Here is a 13,155-nt window from a genome sequence, read left to right as displayed (position 1 = left end):
GGCACAGAGATAGAACCCACATGGTCAGAATCACAGGTGCCATGTCCGAATCCAAACCAGTTACAAGTGGCGTCCCACAGGGCTCAGTTCTGGGACCTCTCTTGTTCGGTATATACTTCTCTGAGGTTCAGGCTAACACAGGGGGATTATGGATGACTGCAAACTGGGGGCCATAATCGAATCTCCAGCTGACACAAGCATCCTCCAAAAGGGTCTCACAGAGACGGATGCTTGGTGCCAGAGCCACGGCCTCAAGCTAAATGCTTAAAAGTGCATAGTCATCCCCTTTGGGAAAAACAAGGTGCCCACAAATTACCACATAGGTGGTAATCCATTAAGTACGGAAGAAGTAATTAGAGATTTGGGGACCAACGTAGATTGTAATCTCTCCTTTGATAATCACGTTGCCAAAGTGGTTAGAAAGACCTTCTATATAGCCCACCTTATCATGAAAGGGTTCGCATCTAGATCAAGAGAGGTCATTGTGCCCCTCTACTCGTCACTCATCAGGCCCATAATTGAATACAATGCCCCTTTTTGGATGTACCTTACCCGACACCTGCAGCAACTGGAGAGACCCCAAAAGTACCTCACCAAGAGGATCATGGGCTACAAACAGATGTCCTATGCAGCTCGACTAAAGAAACTCCAGCTCTACTCAGTTGCTTACCGCCTACTCAGAGGCGATCTATGCCTGAAGTACAAAGCCATGTCAAACCCAGAATTACTGGACATGCTCCACCTCAAAAAATCCAAGTCCCTTAGAGCTACACGCTCCAAGGACCTAAACCTCAGCACAAAAATAAATAGGACATGCTGGAGGGACAGATTCATTTCCCAGAGGCTCCCCTCACTCTGGAATAGAATCCCGATTCATGTTAGACATAGCCCCTCTCAGACCCTCTTCAAGCGAAATTTGGACGCGTGGATGGGAAATCGCAAATTCACCCCTGGGATCTCCCCAGTGTCCCTGCTAGACAGAGGCACAGTAAACTAATCTTAAAAGGGTACCTTCTGTGACCTACTTTACAGAGGCACAGTAGGCTAATCTAATAGGGAGGCGGAAGCCAAATACACTCTGGCTAGGCTTATAAATGCCCTAGGGCAGATAGCCTAGTATCTACCTATGAAACTATGAACCTATGAGATGCAGATGGTATGGATTCCTCTGCATCAGAATCCTCATAGAGTGGAACAGAAAATTCCTGATCAGAAGAGGAGTCAGAAAAAAATGGAAACCTGATCTGAAGATTCATAATCAGTGCCTTGCCTAGACCTCTTAGCGGGGGAGGGTTGGAAGCCCCTGCTCAAGGTAATTAAGTTCTCAGCCATTTTGATCATCTGTTTTTTAGGTATAGGGCCCTGAGCACGTGGCTCATGCATCGGTTTTTTAGACATAGAAGATGTTTTTGATCTTGTTTTTGAAGCTGGCGTCGGTTTTATATAAAAATGTTGAGGCCTGAAAACACCCTCAGAAGCTGGTGCCTGCTCAGCGGCTCCGGACCCATCCAAGGGAGAGACATCCGCGGGTTCAATACTCTGAGCATCTCGCGGCATACCAGACTCCACATGGGTCTCGGTAGAGGCCTGCGACTCAAAAGTAGTGGGTATCAGGGGCTGCGAAAACGCCTCACTGAGTACCGGTGACTGGCTTAGAAGTTTCGTTGTCAGTTTCGGACCTCGACGGTCTGTCTCTACCTTTTTCTTTGCGTTTTTTGTGAACTCCGGTAGTCGGATTGCTAACCGACGACATTTCAGGGTAATCAAATCTGGATCCAAAATATTTAGAAGCAAAAATATACAGACACTTAATAGTGCATTGGTTAAATCTAGCAAAACTGACAGCAAGGCACGTTATGATCTGGGCCTAGGCAAGGAATACAGTGCAAATGAAAATCCTTATGAGGTATTTGCTTCCCACAAGTAATGCAATTATTAACTTTTACTGACACTGGTAAGGAGCAAGAAAAAGTTTCCCCAACGGGGTACTTAGCTTTAGTTGAAGACTTCGGTTCTGAAACTCGAATGTGAAAATTTCAGGAGTCGGCTGACCGGCACTTGCGAACTGCTTCTGCTTCGGGCACCGCGCGGCAAGAAAGACTGAATAAAATGGTGTCGGCTGCATGCTTTATACCACTGACGACCTGACGTCATGGAAGAGGAGACAGCAACCTATGCAGGACCCAAGACTTTGTTATTCAGGCCGACTGAGGGCAACCTGACAGCAGATTACCGAAATGTAATGACTGCAACAGTGAAACACGAAGAACATCCACCTGGTACTCTCTTCAACCATAGCCTGAGCACTGGCTTTGTTCCAGCAGAGTGGAGAACAGCAACAGTAATCCCCTTACACAAAAGGGGTCCATCAACCGACCATGGGAACTACAGACCCATAAGCCTAACCAGCTTTATCTGCAAGGCCATGGAAAGAATCATCACGGGCCTTATCAGCAAGGACATAGGTGACCTCTAAACTCTTGACCCGACCCAGTCTGGCTTCGTTAAGGGGAGGTCTTGCTTATTAAACCTGGTGTATTTCTTTGAGAATGTCATCAAAGCCTTGAATGAGGGCAAAGCAGTGCATACCACCTATGTTGACTTAGCCAAGGCCTTCAACACAATACCCCACTCAGGTATCATTGAGAAACTCTCCCAGCTGGGGATTAACCCATATATTACTAGATGGGTAGCAAATTGTCTCACCGACAGAATGCATGCTGTCAATGTCTGGGATTCCACCACCACCAGTAGACCAGTTACCAGTGGTGTACCACAAGGATCTGTGCTGGGCCCTCTACTATTTGGAATCTACTTCTCAGATGTTCAGGCAAAAGTAGATGGCCTGTGGCTTACCAAGTTCGCAGACGACTGCAAACGATGTTTAATCAATGAGTTCCCCAACGATGTTAACATATTACAAAAGCGGTTAATGCAGACAAATGATTGGTGCCAGATTCATGGCCTAAAACTAAATGCAAAAAAGTGAATCATTATCCCCTTTGGCAAAGAAGTGGCCCATGCAAATTACATTATATATAGCACCTCCCTAAGCTCAAACACAGTGGTGAGAGACTTGGGAACACAGGTTGACAGCAATTTAAACTTCTCTCACCATGTCATAGTGGTAAGGAAAGCCTTCTATGTTGTATTTCATAAATAAGGGCATTGTATCCAAGACTAAGGATGTTATAATCCCTCTATACTTGATCCTCATTAGACCACTAATCGTGTACAATGCTCCCTTTTGCATGTACCTCACCAGACATCTGCAACAACTGGAGACACCACAGAGGTTTCTAACCAAGAAAATTGTGGGCCTCCAAAACATGGCCTACACGGAAAGACTGAAGGTCCTGTCTCTGTCCTCTGTATCCTACAGGCTGCTGAGAGGTGATGTGTGCCTGTCCTACGCAGTGATCTCTGACGTGGCCCTAATGGAAATGCTGCACATCCGCAAATCAAATGGAACAAGATTCACTCACTCCAGGGATCTCAACCTAGCCTGTGATATAAACAGAACACGTTGGAGAGACAGATATGTCTTCCACAGATTGCTGCTGCTCTGGAATAACTCCCACTTCAAACGAAGCAAAGCTCCTCAATTACCCTACTTAAATGCAAGCTTGACAACTGGATGGAAGACCACAAATTCACCCTTGGGGTGGTACTTATGTCCTTTATGGACAGGGGCAATCATTGCTAATCACTGATTCGCTTTGCTAACAACGACCATAGTCAACTATGGAGCAAGGGTATTACATGGCTAGGCTTGTTAAGGCCCTAGGGCCATTAGCTTAGTAACCTTCTAAGAACCTATGAACTGCTACCACCTAGGTAGAAGCAGACAAGGCCATTAAGTTAAGAGATTCAAGAGATGGTAGACAAGAACCGAGAAATCCCCCCAATGATCCATAACATAGCAATACTTCTACTTACTTTTATCTGTACCAGAGGAAAGCAACTGATCAGGAGGTGGGGAAATAGCTATAGGCACTGAAGTCAAATCAGATAAGCTGGATGGCATGAGTCTGAACACAAACAAGCAGTTAAAAGAAAGAAAGAAAGACAGAAGGACTGAAAAATGACACTGTCCTTGTCCCTTAACCAGCTGAGGCTCCTGTACTCACAGGTATGCACACACTATGCCACTAAGGCAACATCCTTTTTCATTTAAGGACATTGGGCCCGTGTTTTGTGTTCATAAAAATGCATATACATCAGAGGAATACTTTTATTTTTAACTTCATTGATTTATGAGATCTCTCCTTACCTGCCACAGTTCCTGCGACTATTGTTGCTGTTGTTGGTGTTTTGGACTTCTCACTGATTTTAGCTAAAAAACGGAAGAGTAACCCATCATCTGCCATTGCATAAATTACTCTTGGCATTGGAAACATGGAACCAAGAAGACTGGTAAAAAAAAAAAAAAAAGATCAGATACACAGGAATTTGCTGTTTTAACAAGAAACCTGACACACAAAAAACAGTAAGTTATGTACTCACCATAACGTTAGATGTATGTAGTCCATCTCGTCTCACATTCTTCACCTGTGGGTTCGGAGCCGAATATCGGCTCCGACTCGGCCTATTTACTAGCTCGAAAGTCTTTGATTGGCTGGGCTAAGATTTTATCCCGCAATACACTGCTCCACATCCCCAGATCTAGTTTGCTGCCAACAGAAGTACAGGATGCCTCACCCAAACACACACACATCCTCAACAAAGAGGTCCAACAAATTAACCAAAGGGACTCAGCAATACAAGAAGGACATGGTGATCCTCCAAATCCTCCAGGCCTGCGGGACGATGGGGAGGGGGGGTAACGAAGAAAGTGAGGCGAGATGGACTACATACATCTAACGATATGGTGAGTACATAACGTACTGATGTCATGTAGTCCTATCTTGCCTACATTCTTCACCTGTGGGACAGCGTCCCTAGCACCTACGTCCTGGGTGGCTCAATGGAAAATACTCCTGAGCACTGTGGAGCCAAAAGATGATCTGCCCCTGGACACCATATCCAATTTGTAATGGGAGACAAACGTGTGAGGAGAAGCCCACGTCGCAGCTGCACATATATCATCCATCGATAGCCTAGCCTGAAAGGCTATGGAAGTGGAAACAGCTCTTGTAGAATGTGCTCTGTCTGGAGAGGGCAGACTCTTCCCCCCTGCATGATAAATAAATGAGACGCAACCAGCTATCCACCTAGAGATGGTGACCTTGGAAACTGCACACCCCAAGAGATTCTCTGAAAACGAAACGAAGAGCTGGTCTGACTTCCTCCAATCTTTTGTCCTATGTAGATAAAAGCGTAGTTGTCTATGAACATCCAACAGATGAAACTGGTACTCTGCCTTGTTGGAAAAATTGGGGAAGAAGACCGGCAGTTCAATGGACTGATTAATATTAGATAAGGAAGCCACCTTGGGAAGAAAGGATGGGTTTGGTCTCAGAGAGACTCTATCTTTATGGAATATCAAATATGGGGGCTTGACGGATAGGGCCTGGATTTCTGAGACTCGTCTAGCTGAGGTGATAACTATCAAAAAGGCAGACTTCCAAGTAAGAAATTTTAAGTCGCAGTAGGCCGCAGGTTTGAAGGGTGGGAGAGTGAGAGCCTGCAGAATGAAATTGAGGTTCCAGGGCATAACAGGTTGAGATACAAGAGGATGAAGCAGAAGAGTGCCTTTCAAGAATGCTTTACACAGCCTGTGTGCCATTAAGCTAGGTTCGTAAGCTACATGAAAATTTGAAATAGCCGCCAGCTGAACTTTGATGGTGGCTGAGGCAGACCCTTGATAGAACAAAGCAGATAGAAATTCCAAAACTGAATTGATGGGGGCTGCGTAGGGGTCAATACCTTTGGACTGGGCCCAAATCGAGAACCTTTTCCACTTACTAGAGTAGATCTTCCTAGTGGACGGTTTATGGGAGGACGAAAGAATATGGACCACGTCTGGAGAAAAATCATGACATCTGACTACGGATGGAAGTGGAGTAGCCAGGCAGTCAGCCTAAGGGTCCCCAGTGAGGGGTGGAACTGTCCAGACATATGTGTCAGCAAGTCTGGACGAGGGGAACCATACTTGACAATGCCAGTGTGGCGCGATCAGAATCAACCTGCTTCCCAAGGATAACACTTTCTGAATTACCCTTGAGATAAGGGGAAACGGAGGGAAAGTATAAAGTAGACCCGAGGGCCAGTTGTGCGCAAGAGCGTCCCTTGGAGACTCCCCCGGTGGGGGGATCAGCGAGAAGTAGCTGCTGCATTTCGCATTGAGGGGACTGGCAAACAGATCGCAGCAAGGCTGACCCCATCTGCTGAATATGCTTTCCGCCACCCGGCGGTTCAGGGACCACTCGTAGGGCATGAGGATCGCCCTGCTTAGCTTGTCTGCAATCACATTGGTTTTCCTCGGGATGTGCGTTGGGAAGCTATCGCCCAATTCCACACTCTCATGGCCTCTCTGCACAGAGGGTAAGATCGGGTTCCTCCTTGTTTGATAAGGTACCACACTACTGACATATTGTCTGAGTGTATTGCAATAGTCCCTAGAGGGAGGACATCCTGAAGTGCCTGCAACGCAAAAAGCACTGCCCTCATCTCTAGGACATTTATGTGCAAGTCTTATCTCGTGCTCCTGCCACGTGCCTTGGACCATCCTGTCGAGATAATGCCCCCCCACCTTATCTGGGAGGCGTCCGTGGTCACTGTGGCTACCAGGTCGGGTGGTACAAACGGTTTTCCCACATTTAAGTTGTTGGTGCATAGCCACCAACTGAGGTCCTGCTTGCATCTGCCTGTGATTAAGATTGGATGGGATAGTGGTAGTCTTTGAAAGGACCACTGGGCGAATAGGAGCCATTGTAGAATTCTCATATGTAACCTCGCTAACGGGACCATCATGATAGTAGACGCCATTGTCCCCAGTAATTGAAGAACTAGCCTTGCCTTCACGCATCTCAGAGGCATCATCGTACGAACCTGTTGTTGTAACCCCATGATCCTCTCCAGTGGTAGGAATGCCCTCAATCGAATAGTGTCCAACTCTGCTCCTATAAATTGAGACACACTGTGAGGGTAACAAGGCAGATTTTTTCCAGTTTATTGTAATGCCTAACTGGTAACATAGATTGATGGTAGTATCTCTGTTTTGACAAAGTAGATGCTTGGTGGAGGCGGAGAGGAGCCAGTCGTCCAGGTACGGAAACACCTGGAATCCTTGACGTCTCAAGTGAGCCGTCACCACTGCCATGCACTTGGTGAACACCCTGGGGGCTGTGGTGAGACCAAAGGGCAGGGCTCGAAACTGGAAATGCCTGGCTCCCAGCCGGAAGCGTAGGTGACATCTGGATGCTCTGTCCATTTTGATGTGGTAGTAAGCATCCTTCAGGTCGATGGAGCACATCCATACTTCTTTTCCCAACAATGGGAGAATCGATTGTAGCGTGACCATCCGGAATTTGGACTTGTGTACGTAATGATTGAGTTGGCTGAGATCCAAAATGGGTCTCAGGTCCCCCGTTCTTTTCGGCACCAAAAGAATCTTGAGTAAGTCCCTAATCCGGTCTGGTCTGGGGGGACTGGTTGGTTGACTCGTTTTTCCAGCAGCTGAGAAACCTCTCATGCTGCTTGATCCCTTTGACTGGGTGGAACGTCTGGGATCCTTTTGACGGGGGTGCTGAGTAGAATGGGATGGTGTAACCTCCGGCGATTATCCCTAATACCCATCGGTCCTGGGTGATGTTGACCCAGGCTTCCGGATACTGGGAAATTCGACCCCCAACTGGCTCCGGAGAAGCACAGTCGGGCACACCCTCAGGAATGAGAGTATGGGGAACCATGAAAGGAATCGCGGTCCCCAGAATTGCAGGGGCCCCCTCTGCCTCTGGGGCGACGTCTCCCTGAATACGACCCCCCTCCCCTGCCTCGGGAGGGGGTCTCACCTTGTGCGGCAGGAAAAGGCCTTTGTGATTTCTTGAACCACATCTTTCCCCCTCGCTGAGCTCTGGAATAAGGTCTCGACTGAAGGGAAAAACGGACCCCTACGGCAGACAAGGTCTTTCCCTCTTGCTCGCACCTGGTGAGGGTGTCTTTCACTTTGGTCCCGAACAAGGAGGTACCATCAAAGGGGGCATCAGTGAAGGAAGACTTAAAGGCTTCCGCAAAGTGACAGGCGTAGCCAGGCTTGCCTCCTGAGGGCCACCCCTGAGCTAGCCGCCCTACTCGCTCCCTCGGCTGCGTACGAAATAAGTCGCATGGACGAGTTAGCGATGGAGTTGAGGGTAGAGAGCTGAGTGTTGACAGTCTGGGCCACTGCCTCAGGTACGTTATCCGTTAGAGTATCTCCTAACTCCTTAAGGAGATCTCTCTGGAGCCGCGTGAAATGAGACAAATAATTCAGCGACCGCAAGGTAAAGGTAGCTGAAGACAGGGTACGCTTCCCGTACCGGTCCATAGTCCTAGACTCCTTGTTAGGAGGATGGACCGAAGAGGAAGACTCAGCAACTTCCTTCTGGGTGGCTGCCGCCACCACCATAGCATCTACCGGGACTCCCTTTGCCAAAAATTCTTTTCCTTGGGGAGCGGACAAAAATTTGTTGGGGAGTCGAGAAACAGGCTCCACCGAGTCAGGACACTCCCACACCCTTCGACAAATAAGGTCAAGGAACTCGTCGAAGGGTGGAGACACCCAGGAGGCGGAGGGCTGAGCGCCAAAAGCCTTAAGGAATACTGACTCCTCCTCGGAGGTGGTTTTGGAGGGCCAGTCTCCTCTTTGTTTCAGGATCTCCAGTATATCGGAGAACGAAACATCCTCAGAGGAAGACTTGGGGGAAACCTCCGATTCCTCGAGGTCAGTATCGGAAGTGAGAGACTCGTCCTGGGAGTCTATGTGCTTCCTCTTGCACATTTTCTTTCTGGGGGGTTCCGCAGGCATAGGCTCTGAGGGCCCCTCAGAAAGAAGGGGACCACTCATGGGGGTATCCTTAGGCCCTGGCGCTCTGCTATCCAAAGATAGGTGGGCATCAGAAGCTCTCGCCGGTGTTGTGGGGGAAGGTAGAAGCGACCCGAGAGAAGTAGCTGACCTAGCCAGTGCGCTCCGCATAGCCTCGAAGGCAGGACCTCCCGAATCGGAGGACCGACCTCCCTCCAAGGCCATGACCGGGACTGGTGTCCCCACAGCCGAGGCACCGAGTGGGAGGCTCAGAACCGAAGGGTGTTCCGAGGCATCCCCTCAGGCCCGACCAAGGAGACCCGAGTCTTGAACCCTGTGGACGGAGCCGACAAGGTTGGAGCCGATGCGGGCACCGATAAGCCCCGCTGGGGGATCAGAGCCGACGCAGGAACGTCGCTCGGAGCGGAGCTTACCGGCTCCGACGACAAGGATGCGCTCGGAGGAGGAATAGCAGAAATAACCTTAGGAGCCGGCTCCGGAGCCCGACTGGGTAGGAGCTGAGAAAAGTTTGGACAACACCGGCGACTGTAGGAGCCTCTGCACCACCCTATCTACATCCAAATCGGAAAGCCTGGAGGACATGGAGGAGATGGATGGAGACCTAGACCTCCTATCTGGAGAACACTGCCTCAAATTTGGCGACCGGCTCCGAATTGGTTCCAGTACGATCAGAGCGGAAGCAGGCTCACTAGACACAGCTACCTCCTGCGGCCCCGATAACGGTGGAGCCGAGGAAGCAGACTCAATAATCGTGATTTTGGAAGGTGGCTCCGAAGCAACATATGGAGCCGAAGACCTTTTCTTGGATTTCGAGGATTTAGACTTCGACTGGGAGCCGAACCTAAATCCTCCTCAAAAGACGGTTTAAGCAGTCCCTTTAGGATTAATTTGTTTTTCCTCTCTTGGAGCACCCGAGGACTAAAGGCGTGGCAGAAACTGCACGACTCCTGAAGGTGGATGGCTCCAAGACAGTAAACACAGACCGAGTGTCCATCTGTGATGAACATCTTATAAGAACACTTCGTACACTTTTTAAAGCCCGAGGGCTTATGCTCTCTCTGCTCCTTAGACATTCTAAGGCCACAACCGTAGCAGCCGCTACTGACAAAAGGCGGGAAACTGCTCACACAGAAACTGCAAGTCCACACAAGCACAACAAACAAAGCAGGCAATGGGGAGAACCTCTAACTAAAACGGTTCTCCTCTTAACAAAACGACAACACACCAAATGACAGTCAGACAAACACCACAACGGAGGACTAGGTCCTCTAACTGAAACGGGCCTAGCCCGAGGGAAGTTAGGGATACCACAACACAGAAAACCACTCACAACTCACAAGACACTAATGCAGCAACAATAGCTAACAAAAAGCTCTACAGGCTAATAACAATCAGCAAAATGTTCACAGGAAAAGAGGTTTTATCAATACTTAGCCACAGACAAGTCAAGACCACGTCCAAGCTCTACAAGCGGCAAACGAGATCTGGGGATGTGGAGCAGTGTGTTGTGGGATACCATCTTAGCCCAGCCAATCAAAGACTTTCGAGCTAGTAAATAGGCCGAGTCGGAGCCGATATTCGGCTCCGAACCCACAGGTGAAGAATGTAGGCGAGATAGGACTACATGACATCATACATTTAAGTTCTTTCAGTAAGTTTCACCCATTAAACCATTTCCTACATTGGTAAATATAGGGAATAGTGAAATGACATTCTATTTTTCAATCCACTGCTTTGCAAAACAAAAGAAGGTGAAACAGAATAAGTGAGACATATATACCAAGCACTCCAAGATAGATGACAGCAAGAAGTCCTTCAATAAAACACTCTAAACAGGAAAAAGAATATGGACTGCTGTAGGTGTGTCTAGGGTAGTAAGATGAACTGCCTGAACACTGTGTGTGCCTGCTGAAGAATTCACAGGTGTAGGATATCTGGCGGGTACTTAACAATTGTCACTGGCCCAATAGCAAGGAGGCAGGATGTCTGAGTATGATACCAGTGACCTAGGCACCAAACAACCAACCAGGGAAAAATGAAGGGGCTGATAAAACAGACTAATATTTCTCAAAGGAAATGAGTGGTTAAAGAGAGAGTTATCTTTTCCAGGAGGTGGGGCACAAAGCCACTGCCATGGCCTCTACAGAAGTATAGTGGTGCTATAAACTGAAGATAAAGTGGTGAAGTGGATCCATTAGTGCACATACCAGCTGCAAGAAATTGTGCACCTCTAGGAATTAAGAAGTTTACAAAAGCATAGGTTGGGGACAAGTGGGTGCTGCATATTAAAAAGTCCTTCCAACATCTACTGCAGGATGGCACTAATCTCTCACTATCCATGAAGGTGGTTGCATGAACAGCACCTGAGGTCAGATGAGGAAAGAGAAAAATGAGAAGTTATGTACCTACCATAACGTTCCATGTTAGTTGTCTTCTCTCGCCTTCTTTCTTGCTTGATGGGTTCGGAGCCGATCCTCGGCTCCGACTCAGCACTTGCTAAGCTCGAGAGTCACTTTTACCAGCTCGAGGCAGCCCCATATCCCATGATGCAAGGCGGTAAGTACCCACATCTCGTTGATAACAAAAGGGAAATAGCACCTAGCATAAACACTTCCCAAAGGAAGAAGGAAGAAAGAAAAACTTGCAGGATGGAAGAAGGACCAGCTCTGTATGGTCTTCAGCATCATAACTCCTTGTAGAGAAAGGTCTGTCCAGGCCTGGGGGAAGGAGGGTGCAAGAAAGAAGGCGAGAAGACAACTAACATGGAACGTTATGGTAGGTACATAACTTCTCAATGTTAAGTTGTCAATCTCGCCTTCATTCTTGCTTGATGGGACCGCGTCCTTAGCACCTCTATCCTGGGTGGCTCAATGGAACAGACTCTTGAGGACTGTAGAGCCAAAACTGGCTCTGTCCCTGGAGGCCAAGTCCAATTTGTAATGGGAAACAAAAGTATGAGGAGTGGCCCAAGTGGCCGCTGCACAAATAGTGTCTAAAGGAAGTCTAGCTTGAAAGGCTGTAGAAGTAGCAAAGCTTCTGGTTGAATGTGCTTTAGGTTTTGAGCACAGCTGTTTTCCCCTGAGCCGATAAATTTCAGAGATGACAGAAGAAAGCCATCTAGATAAGGTCACTTTTGAGACAGGAAGGCCTTTCTTGTTATCAGCATAGGAAACAAAGAGTTGATTGGATTTCCTAAATTGTTTAGTTCTGTCCAAATAATATCTGAGTTGTCGATGGACATCAAGATAATGTAGTTTTTGTTCCGATCTGTTAGAATAATTTGGAAAAAATACAGGGAGATCAATGGATTGATTTAAATTAGTCTTTGAGGCGACCTTAGGCAAAAAGGTCGGATTAGTTCTCAATGATACTCTTGTCTTTGTGAAAGACCAAATGGGGGGGCGAACAGAAAGAGCATGAAGTTCAGACACCCTCCTGGCCGATGTAATAGCTACCAGGAATAAGGTTTTCCATGAAAGAAATTTCAGGGAGCAAGAAACAGCTGGCTCGAAGGGGGGAAGAATCAAGGATGTCAGCACTAAATTTAGATCCCATTGAGGAGGAGGACTCCTGACTGGAGGCTTCAGGAGGAAAATTCCTTTCAAGAAGGCTCTACAAAGCCTGTGGGACATAATATTGTGATCTGCGAACCCGACATGAAAGTTCGAGATAGCAGCCAATTGAACTCTAACTGTAGAAGAAGAGGAGCCTGCATGAAAAACCTCCGCTAAGAAATCCAAAACTGCCTGAACTGGAGCAGTGAAGGGATCAATATTCTTGGCTTTAGCCCAATAAGAGAAACGCTTCCATTTGCTTGTATAAATCCTCCTGGTAGAGGATTTTAAGGAAGCTACTAGAATGTCTCTAACGGGTTTAGAGATCAAAGGAAGCCTGGCTAAGGAAGGAAGTGGAGCAACCATGCTGTGAGGTTGAGAGAAGGGATAGACCGGTGCAGCTGACCGGATTGGTGAATCAGAAGATCTGGCACTGGGTCCAGATGCCACGGCTGCACCAAAAGGTGACGATGGAGGAACGGAAAATAGAAGTTATGTCCTTACCATAACGTTCCATGTGGAGTGTTCATCTCGCCTTTGTTCTTACACATGGGTTCGGAGCCGATCCTCGGCTCCATGTTGGCCGCTTGCAAGCTCTGCATCGAGAAGAAGCTCGAGATCACCTAATACCCACAA

At 47.8% G+C, this 13,155-nt stretch overlaps 1 protein-coding gene across 8 annotated transcripts in view; it reads right to left on the bottom strand.

Moving 5' to 3' along the window:
* The window catches only part of SLC7A1 (solute carrier family 7 member 1), a 1,877,700-nt gene that overhangs the window by 467,871 nt on the left and 1,396,674 nt on the right, over positions 1–13,155 (bottom strand). For all 8 annotated transcript variants that reach the window (XM_044073262.1, XM_044073257.1, XM_044073255.1 and 5 more), the window contains one exon: positions 4,274–4,413. In XM_044073262.1, coding sequence (XP_043929197.1) covers positions 4,274–4,413 — 140 coding nt within the window. The remainder of the gene's footprint in view (positions 1–4,273; positions 4,414–13,155) is intronic.

This window comes from Protopterus annectens, chromosome 5.part1 (genome assembly GCF_019279795.1).
Source record: "Protopterus annectens isolate FY-2018-M chromosome 5.part1, PAN1.0, whole genome shotgun sequence".
Classification (NCBI taxonomy): Eukaryota; Metazoa; Chordata; order Ceratodontiformes; family Protopteridae; genus Protopterus; species Protopterus annectens.
The sequence above is the reverse complement of the archived record's forward strand: the minus strand, read 5'-3'. Positions and strand labels throughout refer to the sequence as shown.